This window comes from Eleginops maclovinus, chromosome 17 (assembly GCF_036324505.1).
Source record: "Eleginops maclovinus isolate JMC-PN-2008 ecotype Puerto Natales chromosome 17, JC_Emac_rtc_rv5, whole genome shotgun sequence".
In the NCBI taxonomy this organism is placed as follows: Eukaryota; Metazoa; Chordata; class Actinopteri; order Perciformes; family Eleginopidae; genus Eleginops; species Eleginops maclovinus.
The window spans coordinates 17,086,815-17,103,489 of record NC_086365.1 but is presented as its reverse complement, the minus strand read 5'-3'; the positions used below and the strand labels follow the sequence as shown (position 1 = coordinate 17,103,489).

The window sequence follows — 16,675 nt, the reverse complement described above, 5'->3', positions numbered from 1 at the left end:
TACAGGCCGTGCTTTAATCAGGTTTTTATCTATTATTTTTATTTTCTGATATTTAAAACCCTGTAAATATATTGCTTTTTACTGATAAAATCTGTTTCAAAGTTCTTAATACGGCCCATAAATACATTACACTAAAATCATTTGTTGGTAGAAAATGGTAGAAACCTGAACATGCTGATTAAGGCACAAATACAAAATCTAAAATAAATCTATATTAATGTTTTATTCTAAACTAACCTTCAAAATGTCTTCTAAAATCTAAATAAAATATTTTAATTTAAAGCATTTACAAAATGGGATGCCGAATTTAATTATAGTGGTATATAAAATAAATAAATGATTAATAGAATCTACAGTTTAAGAGGACCAAGGATACATCTAGAAATAAAATAACAAATAATACCAAATAAATATTAATAATAAATGAATGAATTATTAAGAAAGATTATTTAGAGTCTTTGTTTGCAGAAAAAGACAGAAAAAATTAAAGTAATTAATAATAATGTCTACAACTTCAAGACGACCCAGGATGGAGCCCTGGGGTGCACCACAAGAAGCTTTCTAATCTAACACCTTTTATTTGGTAATTCATTCATAAAAAGTGAAATTGAAGAGATGTGAGACTGCAGGAGGATTGTGTCAAATGTTTAATCCGTTCAGTACAGGGTGTTTATCTCAGTGCAAGTGCCAAAAACAACAAATATCTAGCTGTTTGGTTTATGTACAGGAGAATTTGAGAAGCAGAGCATGTGGAGGAAACAGAGGCAGCGGGACTCAAACACAAAATAAAATAAATCAACATTTTCCATCAGAAAACATCAGAAAAATCAGCAGCGAGAAATAAAAAAAGTGAACAAGAACACAGAAAGACGACCGTCGTTTTTTCTTCATTTCATTCAAACAACAAACGCACAAAATTAATGGTATATATATTTATATTTATATATCTAAAGTGCATTATGGTACAAAAATATAGAAGGTCAGCAGCACCTCGATACATTTACAAAAATAAATACACCATTCAGACGAAATAAATTACCAACATTATTGGAATAAAAAAAGAATAAAAAGCAAAGGATTCACAAAGAGTAAAATCTGTTGCCTCACAGAGCATCAAATATTTTTAATGATCATATTCTGCTATCTATTCTGCTATATTTAGAATATTTACACACAATAAATATTTCCAATTTCTTTCCAAATAATCACTTTCACAGGAAAAAACTGCAACGTGAGAATTTAGGAGTCGAGTGTCCGCAGGTTTCTGAAACACAGAGAGGGAGAAATATATGAAATCACTGTTTTTATAAAGACATATAATTCTAAATAATAATTAAGACGCAAAATTATACTTTTCTGATCTAATCTATCCAAACAATATATTTTATTTCGGATCATTTTTCTGCAAACATCCCATTAATTTCAACCAGGGAGATGCTGCTTTCAGGGTCCCCTACAAAAATAGTAAATCCCAGGTCTCTCTCACCTTAGTCAGTCTGACAGCGTTTCACTTCCTCTGGAGGCCGAGCAGCGTCCTCCACTCCAGCCCTCCACTGCCTCCATCTTGCTCCCTCCTCCCCCCCCTCCCCCCCCAGCGAGCGTTCCCTCCTCTTCCTCTTCTCGCCCTCCCCCCCTCCCCTCCTCCGGCCCCCCCTCCCTTTCTTCTTCTTCTTCCCCTGCGCTCGCAGCGACTTGTTGGTCTCCTGCGGGAGGTTCTCCTCTTCCTCCCTGAAGCTGAGGGGGAGGTTCTTGGTCCCCCCCGGGGGTTTAGAGTGCATGGTGCTGCCCGTGGTGCTCACCCCCCCCTCGAGGCTGATTCCCCCTACTCCAGATGGGGGAGGGCGGGGGGGCAGGTCTCTGGTCTCGGCAGTGTGGACCTCGTCCAGCAGCTCCTGCAGCCACATCCTCCTCTTGAAGTCCTGCAGCGTCCGGCCCTTATCGTGCATCAGCTGAGCGTGGGACACCGAGCGCTTTCTGTGGGGAATAAATACAGAATATTTCACTCAAATACAATTCACAGATTTCATTGAACTACAATTTTCTTTCTGCAAAAAATATTGAACATTTGTTCACATTTTTCCATTTCTTTCTGCAAAAAAAACCACACAAAAATACAAATGATTACATTACACTTTTTATATTAAGCCAAAAAATGCATTGAAAATATGAATAAATTATACTTTTTTGTGCAAATAAAACAAATATTTAATCGATATATATATATAGATATATATATATATATATCGATATATATATATATATATATAGATATATAGATATATATATATATATATCTATATATCTATATATATATATATATATATATATATATATAGATATATATAGATATATAGAACTTCTCTATTTGGACCTTTTTTCTCTGCAAAGAAAATGAAAATATTTGTTTGTAATACTGTAAAACAAATATCACATACATTTCGATTAAAGGCATTTATTGTAATAACAGATATTATTTGAATAGTTAAGACAACTAATAAGACTCGTTCTTGCCTGCAAGAAAACCCACCGAATAGTTTATAATTGAGCCATTCAGAATATTAATGCCGGGAGCAGTTGTGAAACACTCAGGATGTATGTGATCTGTGGTAGGTCTAATTTATATTTACCATTTAAAAACTACCCCTTATTACTCAGTGTGTGTCCATTAAATGCGAAGCTTTCAGTTTTCCCATTAAAAAAAATTGAAAATGTTATTCAGGCCCCAGCGAGAATTGAACTCGCGACCCCTGGTTTACAAGACCAGTGCTCTAACCCCTGAGCTATGGAGCCTGGGTGCTAACAGACTCCACCCACATCCTACTTAAAGGACACTCTACTGTACTCTATACTGTACACACGGGAAATTGAAGCATCTTAAATAGCAAAATATGAAGCAGTTCATATATAGTACATAAAACCACGAGGAGGCTGGATCAGTATTTAAACCCACTACAACAGAAGAGGTTTAAATGCTGTAAAAATCCTAATGGTGTTTTGAGCAGAACGGCCACCAGAGAGCGCGGTCTGCACATAAACCCTATGACACCCTCACCAAACTCAGCTGACAGCTGAGTCATTCTTTCCGGAATGATGCATTAGATCGAAATATTATTAGTAATTCATATTTATTATTATAATTGAGTTCCCATTTATTTTTTAGGTGCAAACCACGTTTAAAGGCGTACAAAATGTAAAACAAAGAGTTAGGATGCAGGAGGGATTGAGAGGAAGAGGAGGAAGAGGGAGAAGAAGTGATGACTGCAGGAGAAGAAGAGGAAGAGGATGAAGAGGAGGATGAAGCGATGAAGAGGAGGAGGATGAAGAGCAGGTCCTGACTCTGACCAGATGTTATGGTTGCCGGAGATTTGCTTTGTCTCGACTCTCGTTACGCTGAGCCCGATGCTGGCTAAACACAAGGGAGGCCTGGGAACCAGCGCTGCGCAAACACACCTTCCCATCATGCACCTTTGCTCCCTTTCATCTGCAGGGCGTGGAGTGCAGCAGAAATATACACTGGGTTTCACAGAACCAGCAGAAACAGCAGGAGGAGAAAGAGGAAGAGGTGCAGGAGGAGAGAAGCCTGATAATCAATCAGGAAAATAATCTCCAAAGGGTCAAACACTTCAATCAATTTGGAGCTGATTTTAATGCAACATGCAGGTTTTTTAAATCTGTTTAGCAAAAGAAAGAGGTTAAAGTAATGTTGTGCAGATAACTCCACCAAGTGACGAGTAAAGGTGTATTTTAACAGTGTTGTGTGTTAACTGTATACTTAAATGTTTTTCTGAGCAAAAACACTTTTCTAATGTTTTTATGTCCAAGTTAACCAAGATTTACCACCCGAATAGTTAATTTGTCTGAAGCTGTTGTTTTTATTCCAAATTATTCAGTATCTTCAGGATTTTTGGTGATTTTTGTGAGTACAGCTGCAAAAATCTACCAATATTTTGTTTTTAAAGTCTGTTTCCTGCGTCTTTAATCTGAGATCTGCTGCTTTTCTAAGTTTTAAAATAAAGTGGTGATAGTGAATCCGAATCCGAATACCTTTAATCGTCCCACAGAGGGGAAATTTGCATTGTTACAGCAGAAAGAGCCAAAGACAGCTGAATGTTTCACCCAGGTACTAAAAAATATATACAAGAATCACACTATTTACAAAATACACAAAAATAAAAGTATAGCCATCAATACGGAACAGCAGTGCTCCTATTGGCTGTCGCTCCAACACATTGAACCTGATAGGCTAAAGGACAGGACACCTCTAAGAGGTTAAAGTAGAGACGCTACATACTGATATACACCTGAACATCAGCAGGAGAGGACTCTTTAAAGTAGAGACACTACATACTGATATACACCTGAACATCAGCAGGAGAGGACTCTTTAAAGTAGAGACTCTACATACTGATATACACCTGAACATCAGCAGGAGAGGACTCTTTATAGTAGAGACACTACATACTGATATACACCTGAACATCAGCAGGAGAGGACTCTTTAAAGTAGAGACTCTACATACTGATATACACCTGAACATCAGCAGGAGAGGACTCTTTAAAGTAGAGACACTACATACTGATATACACCTGAACATCAGCAGGAGAGGACTCTTTAAAGTAGAGACACTACATACTGATATACACCTGAACATCAGCAGGAGAGGACTCTTTAAAGTAGAGACACTACATACTGATATACACCTGAACATCAGCAGGAGAGGACTCTTTAAAGTAGAGACTCTACATACTGATATACACCTGAACATCAGCAGGAGAGGACTCTTTAAAGTAGAGACACTACATACTGATATACACCTGAACATCAGCAGGAGAGGACTCTTTAAAGTAGAGACACTACATACTGATATACACCTGAACATCAGCAGGAGAGGACTCTTTAAAGTAGAGACACTACATACTGATATACACCTGAACATCAGCAGGAGAGGACTCTTTAAAGTAGAGACTCTACATACTGATATACACCTGAACATCAGCAGGAGAGGACTCTTTAAAGTAGAGACTCTACATACTGATATACACCTGAACATCAGCAGGAGAGGACTCTTTAAAGTAGAGACTCTACATACTGATATACACCTGAACATCAGCAGGAGAGGACTCTTTAAAGTAGAGACACTACATACTGATATACACCTGAACATCAGCAGGAGAGGACTCTTTAAAGTAGAGACACTACATACTGATATACACCTGAACATCAGCAGGAGAGGACTCTTTAAAGTAGAGACACTACATACTGATATACACCTGAACATCAGCAGGAGAGGACTCTTTAAAGTAGAGACTCTACATACTGATATACACCTGAACATCAGCAGGAGAGGACTCTTTAAAGTAGAGACTCTACATACTGATATACACCTGAACATCAGCAGGAGAGGACTCTTTAAAGTAGAGACGCTACATACTGATATACACCTGAACATCAGCAGGAGAGGACTCTTTAAAGTAGAGACACTACATACTGATATACACCTGAACATCAGCAGGAGAGGACTCTTTAAAGTAGAGACACTACATACTGATATACACCTGAACATCAGCAGGAGAGGACTCTTTAAAGTAGAGACACTACATACTGATACACACCTGAACATCAGCAGGAGAGGACTCTTTAAAGTAGAGACACTACATACTGATACACACCTGAACATCAGCAGGAGAGGACTCTTTAAAGTAGAGACCCTACATACTGATATACACCTGAACATCAGCAGGAGAGGACTCTTTAAAGTAGAGACACTACATACTGATACACACCTGAACATCAGCAGGAGAGGACTCTTTAAAGTAGAGACACTACATACTGATACACACCTGAACATCAGCAGGAGAGGACTCTTTAAAGACACTCGTTTTAAACCCCAAAAAGAAACAGCTTCCGGAGAGCCCCCCCACGGTGAGTCGTGCTTCTCTGATAGCTCTGTGCAGAAATCTCTCTCTGATGGAAAACTTGAAACCCAGAGGAGCTTCCTGCAGGTTTCAGTTTCTCCCAGTGCAACAAGCTCAACTCCCAGCAGCTGTAATGGGGTTCAGTGGGAGAGCTGCTCGATGTTGCATGTTTGATATTTGTGGACAAAGTGAAAAAATGACGTCGTGTTCTTCTCCGATCAGATAACTGCTGATTTATATCAAATATTTGGACAATCTTTTGTAGGACTTTGGTAGGAAATGAAAGGAAAGGAACGCAACACATCGTCATGTGTTTAAACTGGAAACGTGTGAAATCTAAGACTTCTGTTTAAAAATGAGCCTCCAGTTGGCTTTATTTCCCTCCTTTATTAAATAATCCACTTATCATTGCAGATTTCTACAAGTTAGACCACTTTAAGTCCTTTCCTGATCCGAATAAGAGATACCTGTCATCTCTAACAGCCCAGAAACATTTCATCCTGACAAAATAATCAATAAAAAGTCAAAGAAATTGAAGTTTTTTACCAAAAGTGATTCTCATGGGAGCAGGTCGCTCCTCACTTTGAACTACTTCAGATTTCTTTACTTATTATTTTGAACAAAGTTTCCGTTTGACTTTTGAATGTTTTGGGAATTTTTGTGAGAAAAAACTGTAAGAAGTATATTTTACAAATCTTCACTTAGTTTAAATGGGATTGATGAACATGATGAATAAAGTCTTTGGTGTGAAAATGTTTCTATATTTTAAGATATGATATTGGGAAAAATTCTGCTTCTGAACAAAACTAAGACCACATTTGCAATAAATCAGGAATGTAAACAGATGCACGGACACGTCCGAGGGAACTCAGATCATCTGGACGTCCATAACTCTTAAAGATGCTCGGAGGAACTCACATTCTGCTGCTGACGGCGTCGATGGGGCGGCCGTGGCCCGGCGAGCAGAGCAGGAAGAGAGCGAGGATCCACTGCTGCAGGAAACTCATCCTGCACACACACACACGCACACACACACACATCAGAAGCTGCAGGAGATCAACACCTCACTTGATCCCGTTAACCCCGATACAACATCTTGCAGACTTTGACATCATGTGCACGTCTTAATTTCTGCAGTTTCACTACTTTTTAACTTTATTGATCCTCTTATTTTAATGCAACAAGTGTCAAACACAACTTTCAACATAAAGGTAGACAAATATTTGCCTTTAGGACAAAACATAATAATATTTTGGGCTTTAAAATGACAGAAATGTTGAAAAATGAGAGAAAATAATCAGAAATAACAAACAGCAGAATGAAACGTTCATTTTGGTGTTCAAAGAAATTTCAGCAAAAAACAGAAAATATTTCTTTTATTATAAATATTCATTTTATCCTCATAACTGACACCATGTCTCTGCTACCAGCTGTCCAAAACATGCACCAAAAGTGTTTTTTAAATGATGATTCTGGTGAATTAAATCCCATCCCAGTTTCTAAAAAGCGACTTTTGTGTTTTTACGTTTTTTATTTTCTTATTCAAACTTTTTCTCTGAGCTGCAGAGCGACTGAGAGGCGAGCCTGAGCAGAAACCCGTCCACATGTCTCCCTGCAGATTCCTAATGAAGCCACAACAGGGCTGCCTCTAAACAAGAGGAGCAGCAGGAGTAAGAGGAGGAGAGGAGGAGAGGAGGAGGAGGAGGAGGAGGTGGGGGGACACTTACTCTCCCACAGCAGGGTCTTTGAGTCCAGAAAAGAATTCACTTTAAGTCCTTTTTTCTCAAACTTGCACAAATAAAGTCCAGGAGAGGAAAATGTAATCTCAACGAGCCGAAACACATCCAGAGCTCAGAGTCCTTCCTGCAGCGAGGAGGAGGAGGAAGGAGAAGGAGTCCTCCAGGTGTGCAGCCTCAGGTCGGTGTGAGGAGAGACTGAACCAGGAGGACAGAGGAGGAGAGGGGGAGGAGCCACAGAGGGGAGGGGCTGCGAGAGGGGAGGGGTAACAGCAAGGGGAGGGGCTACATCAGCTGAGGAGGAGCAGCAGGAAGGTGGCAGAGCAGCACCAGGAGGAGGTCTGAGTCTGACCAGGAGCTGCAGGAGTTCAAAGACTGAGGGTGAAGTTTAACAAAGACAACTAAAACAGAAACGCAGTCAGAAAAGCGACAAAGCTGGACTACGGAGGTCAATAAGTGCCAAACACAATCCACATTCATCCAATAGTGAGTTTAGTGTTTTAATACTTCTATGTTAAGAGGTTTAATTCATCCTTTAAGATAAGACAACAACAAATGAAACAACACAATACCATTTTGTTTGTTTGAAGTTAAAAGCGAAGATTATTACAGAAAAAAACAAGGGTATGGGGGTCAATTGATGACCACAAGATCAAATTCTAAACGTATTAATTGTTGGTGTAGAAATGACTTCCTTTTTTAAAACCTCGTTTTTTATGGTATAAGTTTCACGTCAACAAACTCATGTTGTTGTTTTTTATCTAAATTAAGTTTTTTTTATAAATACCAAAAATATTGGATCGTTTTTAGTTGTTTTATGGATTTAGTGCAGGACTTGATAAACCTGACTCACAGTGAAATGCAAGTTGATATTTATATGAACTGACTGTCAGATGTATCTGCCGGTGTTTCCTGACTCTACGTCTGCAGAACGACTCAGAGGCGTTTCCTGTTTGATTCGCCCTGACAGCCGTCTGACTCCCAGCCAGCGCCGCCCTTTCAAACAACCAGCAGAGACTCAGGTCCAGACACCTGACGCAGACCATGAACTGCTGCATGAAAATGCTGAACATTTACCGCTGAGGTGCTTCAAAGTTTTAAAGAAAAGCACATACTTTAGATCTCTGTCATGTGAGAAGCTAACAACCAATCAATGGAGTCCGACTTCTGCAAGCATTCAGTGGAAGACACTTTTCACAGGTCCAAAAATATGTTGCTTTTTAAAAACACATTCCCTTTTATTTCTTCTTCCGGCCCTTTCAATGAATTATTTTGCGCAGTTTGACACGTTATCTTCCAGTTGTTGTGGCTGTAGTGGCCAGAGTCCAATGTGAGTTTGTCACATAACTCTATGTTTAGAGAACCTAACGAGCCGTAAAGCGTAACGAGTATTCGCTGCTACCTCATCTCTGGCAGGACTGGACTTTTTCTACGCTTGATTAGAAACCAGATTCTCCTAATGAACGTAGGTTGTGACGTACAACGCAACCGCTCAATAATAAGCTGACGTTAGCTGCAGACTTCTGATTAAAACCAAGGTTCCTGCTGGTCATTTAAAGGATTCATTATCAGACGAATGAACGGACGATACGACCCTGTCCCCGGTCGATTACGATCCTCCGTAATGTCTATAAATAAAGAAGCGCTCATGATGCACATCAGCTTCTCCTGAGCGGGGAGTCTGATCCCGGTTCGCTCTCTGACTGTAATTAACTGATCTCGTTAACACGGCTCGTTAAAGGACAGCTGATTAGATCGAGTTAAGTGGGACTTCAGAGCACAAAATGAACTGGAATATTCTTCAGGTAAAATGGATTTAAAGTTAATTAAATCTGAGAATTTGTCCCGAACAAAGACTAGGCGATGACTAGAGGATGACCCGAGCATTTCATTAACTCAGCACCATGTCTTTTGTAGATTTCGTGGCTCGATCGCGTCTCCAAGCTGCATCAAAGCTAACCATTGTTGGGTTTTTGTTGAGAGGTTGCTTTTATACGTATTCGTCGGCTACCGTAGATGCATGCAAGAGACAACGTCTGCAGGAAAACAAGCTGAAAAGTAAGGGCTCCCTTGAGAAGGGCGGCATAAAGCACCGTAACACACCTCTTTATAGGACCGTTTATGATTCCTAACATCAGTTTATGTGAGGATTTTAATACCAAACCAGAGCAAACATATTAAGACCAGCTAACGGCAGCACAACACACAGCTAACACCAGGCTTCATGAACGCTGGCTTGTTTTCCCGCGCTCCGCTCAGGCGTAAAGCATAAAGAAACACGACTTTAAATAAAAGTTTCCTGAGGTAACCCACACACACACACACACACACACACACACACACACACACACACACACCACACACACACAGACACACACACACACACACACACACACACACACACACACACACACACACACACACACACACACACACACACACACACACACACACACACACACACACACACACACACACACACACACACACACACATCAGGAGCCGTGGAGAGAGGCCGCGCTGACGGACACGTGTTGAAACATCTGAAATGTGTTCCAGCTGTCGCCTCACAATTAAAGCCAGACACACACGCACACGCACACACACACACACACACACACACACACACACACACACACACACACACACACACACACACACACACACACACACACACACACACACACGAACGTATCTGTGTGGAAATCATTTCTGGGGGAAAATGTTTACACAAGCATGAGGCAGCAGCGTTTCACACGGCGGAGATTTATGTGTAATTATGATACCGGTTTTTATTTATGTGTGTGTGTGTGTGTGTGTGTGTGTGTGTGTGTGTGTGTGTGTGTGTGTGTGTGTGTGTGTGTGTGCAATGGGTTTGAAGCGTGTTTAGAAACAACAGACGTGTGATTAATGTGACTCTCATCTTATCCAGGCGACTTCACACAAAGACTGTTGTTTCTTTTCTCTTTTCAACAATAAAACGATTGATTGGGATTTTCCAGAGTCAAGGTACGGAGGCCGACAGGTGCCAACGCGCTTCATCATGATCAGCGTTTACTACAAACTGCAGAAACCAAACGCTGTTACAATTACAGAGACACTTTCTGCTTTTATTTTCTGTAAGGATATTTTTCATATACTTGCTTTGACCCTAAAAATATTACAAAAAGATGCAAAACGAGTAAAATTGGTAGAATGCATCACAAAGACAAGCGGAACAACTAGAGTTTGATGCAAAATCACAAAAAAAAGGATGCAAACCACCACAATACGATGCAAAATGATGTACATATGATGTAAAACCACCACAATACGATGCAAAATGATGTACATATGATGACAAACCGCCACATATGGTGCACAATGACAAAGAATGAGAGCTAAATGTAATCCGTTTTCTCTCTAATGCAAATTTGTAAAGATGCTTTAAATGGAGCTTCATAACAACAGGTCTTCAACACGTCTGTAGAATTGTATCTGTTTCTGTGAAAAAACTTGTGTCACTCAGTTGAGAGGAAGTTAACCCTCAAGTGTCGTACTTAAGGGGAAGCTTAAGGGGTTTTGTGCCCCGGCTGCTGTCCCCTAACACACAGCCATGTTTGTTTAAGGACCTCTTTAACCTCAAGGCCGAGCCCACCGTGAGCTTCCAGGTGCAACCTGAGAGAGGCAGATATCTACCGGGGCTTGCCTGCAGAGCCGTGTGTTTTCACTTTGCTCCTGGATGTGATGCCCCCTCCACTTCAGTCCCTCTGAGTCCCAGGAATAGCTCTCAGGGAAAGGTCACGGTTTGAACACAATGAACTCATTATTGTGAAGTACGGAGGCTGCCAGTGTGGTGATGCAACACTGCTTTCATTCACTGCTACCAGCGGCCAGCTCTCCGAGTCATCTCTCAGAATATATACAAATAAAAAGCTTTCTGAGGGTGGTGCTGCCGGGGGGATCGGGGCAGGACTCCCCCCTACACATCAGTGTATTGGCTTCCAGTTTACGAGCTGTTTGGAGGCGAGTCAGGAACACAGGGTCCAGAGAGATTTATTTTACACAGAGGGGGAGGTCTACCTGTCCTGGAAACAACCCCTCCTGCTGAAGCTGCTTCACCTGAACAGGTAAGAGGAGTCAGGCGTGTTCCTGGCAGCAGCAGCCTGTTTCAGATCACAGAGCGCTGCTGCGTTTGGCAGAGCCGCCGTACACAAAACAAATATCCGCTCTTAATCTTTGTGACTGAACCCCCCCCCCCCCGTTTCTCCTGTGGCGGCTTTTTAAAACAATCCTCCTCACAAAGACTCGTACTGTTCCCCCCCGACTGTAGTTGCTCACCACACAGGGAGGTGGTGTGGGTTTTAATGACAGGACTCATGTAGGTAAACCTGTGATTCAGAACCTGGTTTAGTTGCTCACTCAAGGCTTTGGAAGACTTTAGTATGACCCTTGTTTCTGTGGCCCAACACCAATTATCAGGAGAAGGTCTCAAAGGTTAATTGGCTAAACAATTAAGCAGGCAGGCCAAATGATGACAGGCCGTAAATCTACAGTACACTATTCAAATTTTCTTTGTGGCTGTATTTTAGAAGCAACAGGTGTTTATTTTGGGAGATAACGGGCTGTCGGACAAATGGTCTTTTGCCCTAGTGGCCCATTATTCTGCCTACTGGGTTTTAGAAAAATGAGCCATCAGAATAACGGGGCGTCTCAAACTGAGGAAAAAGCTAAGGGTTCATCTTAGTATAGCGGTCAAAATCCAGCTGGGATGTCTGTCAAAACTCCCCTTATCTCGTTTCATTTTATTATTCCAAAACGTCCGAGCCGAGCACAACGATGAGAGACGCCTGAATTTGAGCTTCCTAACGGATTTGTTCCCCCCTAAATGTGAGAGGAATGAAGTGACCTCAGACTCCATTTAATAGTTAGTACAGCAGCTGAGAGACAGTAAATCAGTGAGGAGTTCCTGAGAGAGGGATGATGGGAAAATGTCAGGGGGTGGGAGGGGGGGTGATGTATGAAGATGATTGAGGGATGATGAAGAGGCCCTGACATTCTCCTCTCAGGGTGGCTTTCATCGCTCGGGCTTTACTTTGACCCTCCCTATGGAGACAGAGGAGTGCCTCACAAAAAGTGTCAATCTATACAAATTTAAATGTTGGAAATATAAAGATCAATAAATAAGTATATAGAAAAAAGGGGAATGTTACTATTAATATAAACATGGAGATATATAGAACATTAAAAGAGTGAAATCTAAATAAAACAATAAAAAATAAAGGCAGAATAAATAAGAATTCTAAAATGATGAATGATTTCATTAAATGGGAAAAAAGGAAATAATAAGTTTCAGAAAAAAGCCAAAAATAAAAAAATAGGATAAATATTTTTTTTAAGCAAACTGAAAAAATCCCTAAAACATTTAAAAAACAATAAGGAATTTAAAACTGAACACTTCAGCACGTGTCTTACTATCCCCCATATATGTATACTTGTTTAGGTGTTAATAATTATGGCACTCCTTGGACTCCATACCCATCTTATTTTCATAACGTACATATTTTCTAACGCAGGAATTCAGTCCATTTGTTTTGGACACACACGCCATAACGAATAACTCTCTCCTATCCCCCCCTTTCCTCCCCCGCTCTTGTTTTACTCCCATTCACATTACACACCACTCCCACCGCCACCACCACCACCGCTGTGAAACCACACACACACACACACACACACACACACACACACACACACACACACACACACACACACACACACACACACACACACACACACACACACACACACACACACACACACACACACACACACACACACACACACACACACTCTGACACACAGTTATTCACACACATATTTTCAGAGGTTTTTTTCTGCTACCCAGCCTGACCCTGTGACCATCTGACATAACACAGACCACAAAAACACAGAGGCTCAAGCTATGGTCAGAGGCCCACATAGTAGGGATTTATAAGCGTTAAATAAGAAGTACTAGATGTGTTACAGCCTGTGGTTAAAGAAATACTACACTTACATCTTTATACTCCTATTTATCTCCTTAAAACTGTATATTTTGCTTTTAAAACCCCAGAAACGAGTCACAAAAACACACTTTCCACAGCCTTAAATTAAGGTTTGTCAGCATCATGCCAGAAGAAGCTCAATGTGTTTTCATTTATCTAAAGTCACAGTGAGTTATAAATACGTCAGCGCAACTAAAATTGAATAAATAAAAAGGCCTTCCTGCAGAATCTGGCAGCTCTCGGCCCATGCTAACCGTTAGCTTAGCATGCAGATCCAGCAGCATTGAGAGGAAAGTGCACGGCGCCTGCAGTCTGTCTGCGTCTGACTGTGTGTGTCATCAGATATGTGTGTATCACCAGATGTGTGTGTATTATCTGCTTGTGTTTCACTGCTGGATCGCACCGCGGCGTCACGTCCCCTGCGCTCAATTAGAGCTCATTATGGTTAGCGCTGCGCTGCCAAGCTAACGGGATTAGCGCACAGAGAGGTTCTTGAAACAGTTTGCAGCTCTTTATGGAGCTACAGCTGTGATCACATTTAAAAGGAGACACACTGACTCTTTATAAACGTTTACAAGCTAATGGCAGCGCTAACAAATCATCTGGGCTTCTGTTAGCATCACACAATCAATGCTAACAATGACATTAAGAAAAACAATGATTCATAGTTTTCTATTGTTTAGGCTGAAGAGCATATTGTGAAATATGTATTGTTTAAAAGACGGGGTTGGCCTTTGGTGTTGATCTGATAATAACAGTCAGTTTGATGGCTTTAGGGAGTAGAAATACCAGTATTGTGCAGGTATATCTTCTCTGAATGAATGTCAGGAGGATAAAACTATGGCAGGTACACTTCAAATGATTTAACTGGCTAGAAACCATGTTCTGGTTTCTCTACAAATGCAGAAGAAAATGTTATTTTTTTTGTGCCAAATTAAAAAGTCACCCTGTACGCAGACGACACCGCCGTGCACATTTCTGATTATTCCAATAAGCCCTAATAGAAGTTTAAAACATGGTGCGGAACAAGCTGTCTTTAAATGTTCCCCAGCAGCCTCAGCAGTTTCAGACATGAAGGAGCTATTATGTTCTGCTTCGCTCTAATGCAGTGTTAGCACCAGAAAGTGGGCGGGGCTTAATTGTCCGGAAGTGCCGTTAGCGCCTCAAGCTACATTTTAAGAGAGCATTGCACGGTTTGGTTACCTGCCCAGAGATATCATGTCTACCTGAAATAATAAAACAACTTGAATTGCAGGAAACTATGATTCAAGAATAGAGAATATTTTTTATACGTTTAAAACTTTGGGAATAAATTCAAAGTTAGAAACATCTAATTATTAAAAATATTATGCCGTAAAAAAACAAATGCTGTAAATAAAGTCTACAAGGGATGTTTTTAACTGTTATAATTGAAGTAAACAAATAAGAAAAAACTGTTTTAAAAAAGATACGTGAGAACAAATCTTGATTTCATTTATTTGTATTATTAACTATTTACCAGAACCCAAACCCCACAACGTTTAGACTTCCAATGACTGCTCAGTGGTGAAGTCCTGCACCTATGGATGGATGGATGCACTCACCTGTATGAGGGGTCCTGGGTTCTCCTCTGCTATGAATCCTCGGGGATAATAAAGGTCCCGTGAAGAGAAGACACTCCTCTGCAGATCTGTTTCCTCCGCTGCATGTTCCTGCAGCTTTATAAAACCGTTCAGCCCTCCTCGTGACATCAGCAGAAGCACCGTGAACTCACTCACTCCCACTTCCTGCTAACTTTACTCCATAAAACCCTAAACAGTGGCACATGTGAGCGGTGCACACGTCACCGAGGCTCTGCAGCACTCACATGTTGTTTCTGCAGAGCCTCAAACTTTACTTGGGCATCTTCACGGGATCATTTTCAGTCTCGCTGCGTGTTTTTGTCTCCCCGCCTCCTATGTTTTTGTCTCACTTTCTCTGTATTAAGTAATGACCCCCTGCTGTCAGACGGAGGGTGAAGAAAGGGAGCGCTCCCCACAACACGCTGCTGGTGGTTTCAGTCGAAGGCGAAGCGTCAGTTTCCGTGTGGTCTGAGGTCTCTATGTTTAGAGGCTGGTGGTTTCTGGGGTTCGAGCCTCCTTCAGACTGAGAGTGACGCGTCTGACATTCAGCGTCTGACGGTTTTTACTCAGCAGCTTCGCTGAAGGTGGAATATCTCTGCATCAGAAGGGCTAAAAACACCAGCCCTGAGATGTATATTGAGAGTTGTTTCAGATCTTATTGGCAGAAAAAAGGGCCGTTAAATTGTAGTGTTGTTTCCTAAATCTACAGAAGATGAGTTTAAAATAAGAAACCTAAAAAAGTCATAGTTTAAAACATTCAAGTACTAACAAGTTGTCGTTTATGTTCAGTCTGAAGCCACATTTATACCGACACGTACTTCCTGTTGCTCTATAACTCTATATATTGCTGAAGGACGTTAGAGATGGAACGCCTGGAACTCTCAAACTGATGGTCACTGTTTTTTGCCAACCATACCAACGAAAGAGCGTTCAAAGGAAAGAGAATAAGAAGGGTGTGCATTTGTGAGCCATACATTTCTAATAAAAATGAAATCCTGCAGACGCAGTCTCTTCCTGAGAGTTAGCCAAACAGCATTCAAAGAGAAACTCTGATTTTTGACCTCAAACTGAAACTGTATTCCTTGTTTTTACCACTTTATATTTATATCAGAGGACAGGAGGCAAGTTGGCCAATGCAGAAAAATATCAAGCCGAGCTAACGTTAGCATTTAGCTCGTAGCACCTCGGGCCTGCAGTGATTTTTAAATATAGTGTGGATAGTTGGGATGATGGAAGGATCTAGAACCTCTCAATCTTAAACTATTAGAGACACAAGATGAAAATTAATTGGTGGAAACTCAGTTCAAAGGTTTACTGATTAGCATCTCCTGCTGTATTTCTGAACTCTGGCCGTCCTGTTTGCGATTTCTGTTCCTCATTAATAATAATAACTTAAG

General features: G+C 40.9%; 1 protein-coding gene and 1 non-coding gene across 3 annotated transcripts; both read right to left on the bottom strand.

Annotated features, from left to right (window-relative positions):
• Window positions 1-632: 632 nt before the first annotated feature.
• On the bottom strand, window positions 633-15,616 carry pthlha (parathyroid hormone-like hormone a). Of its 2 annotated transcripts, none has more exons than XM_063905810.1 (4): window positions 15,261-15,616; window positions 6,834-6,923; window positions 1,487-1,974; window positions 633-1,264 (listed from the first exon to the last, which is right to left on the bottom strand). In XM_063905810.1, the coding sequence occupies exons 2-3, from the start codon at window positions 6,920-6,922 to the stop codon at window positions 1,488-1,490; spliced, it is 576 nt and encodes a 191-aa protein (XP_063761880.1). In that variant the 5' UTR covers window position 6,923; window positions 15,261-15,616; the 3' UTR covers window positions 633-1,264; window position 1,487. The 2 variants fall into 2 exon arrangements, with proteins under 2 accessions (XP_063761880.1, XP_063761879.1); XM_063905809.1 differs by lacking the exon at window positions 15,261-15,616 and adding an exon at window positions 7,643-7,828.
• On the bottom strand, window positions 2,718-2,790 carry trnat-ugu (transfer RNA threonine (anticodon UGU)). Its single transcript has one exon. It is a non-coding gene; the product is annotated as a tRNA-Thr (tRNA).
• Window positions 15,617-16,675: the final 1,059 nt, after the last annotated feature.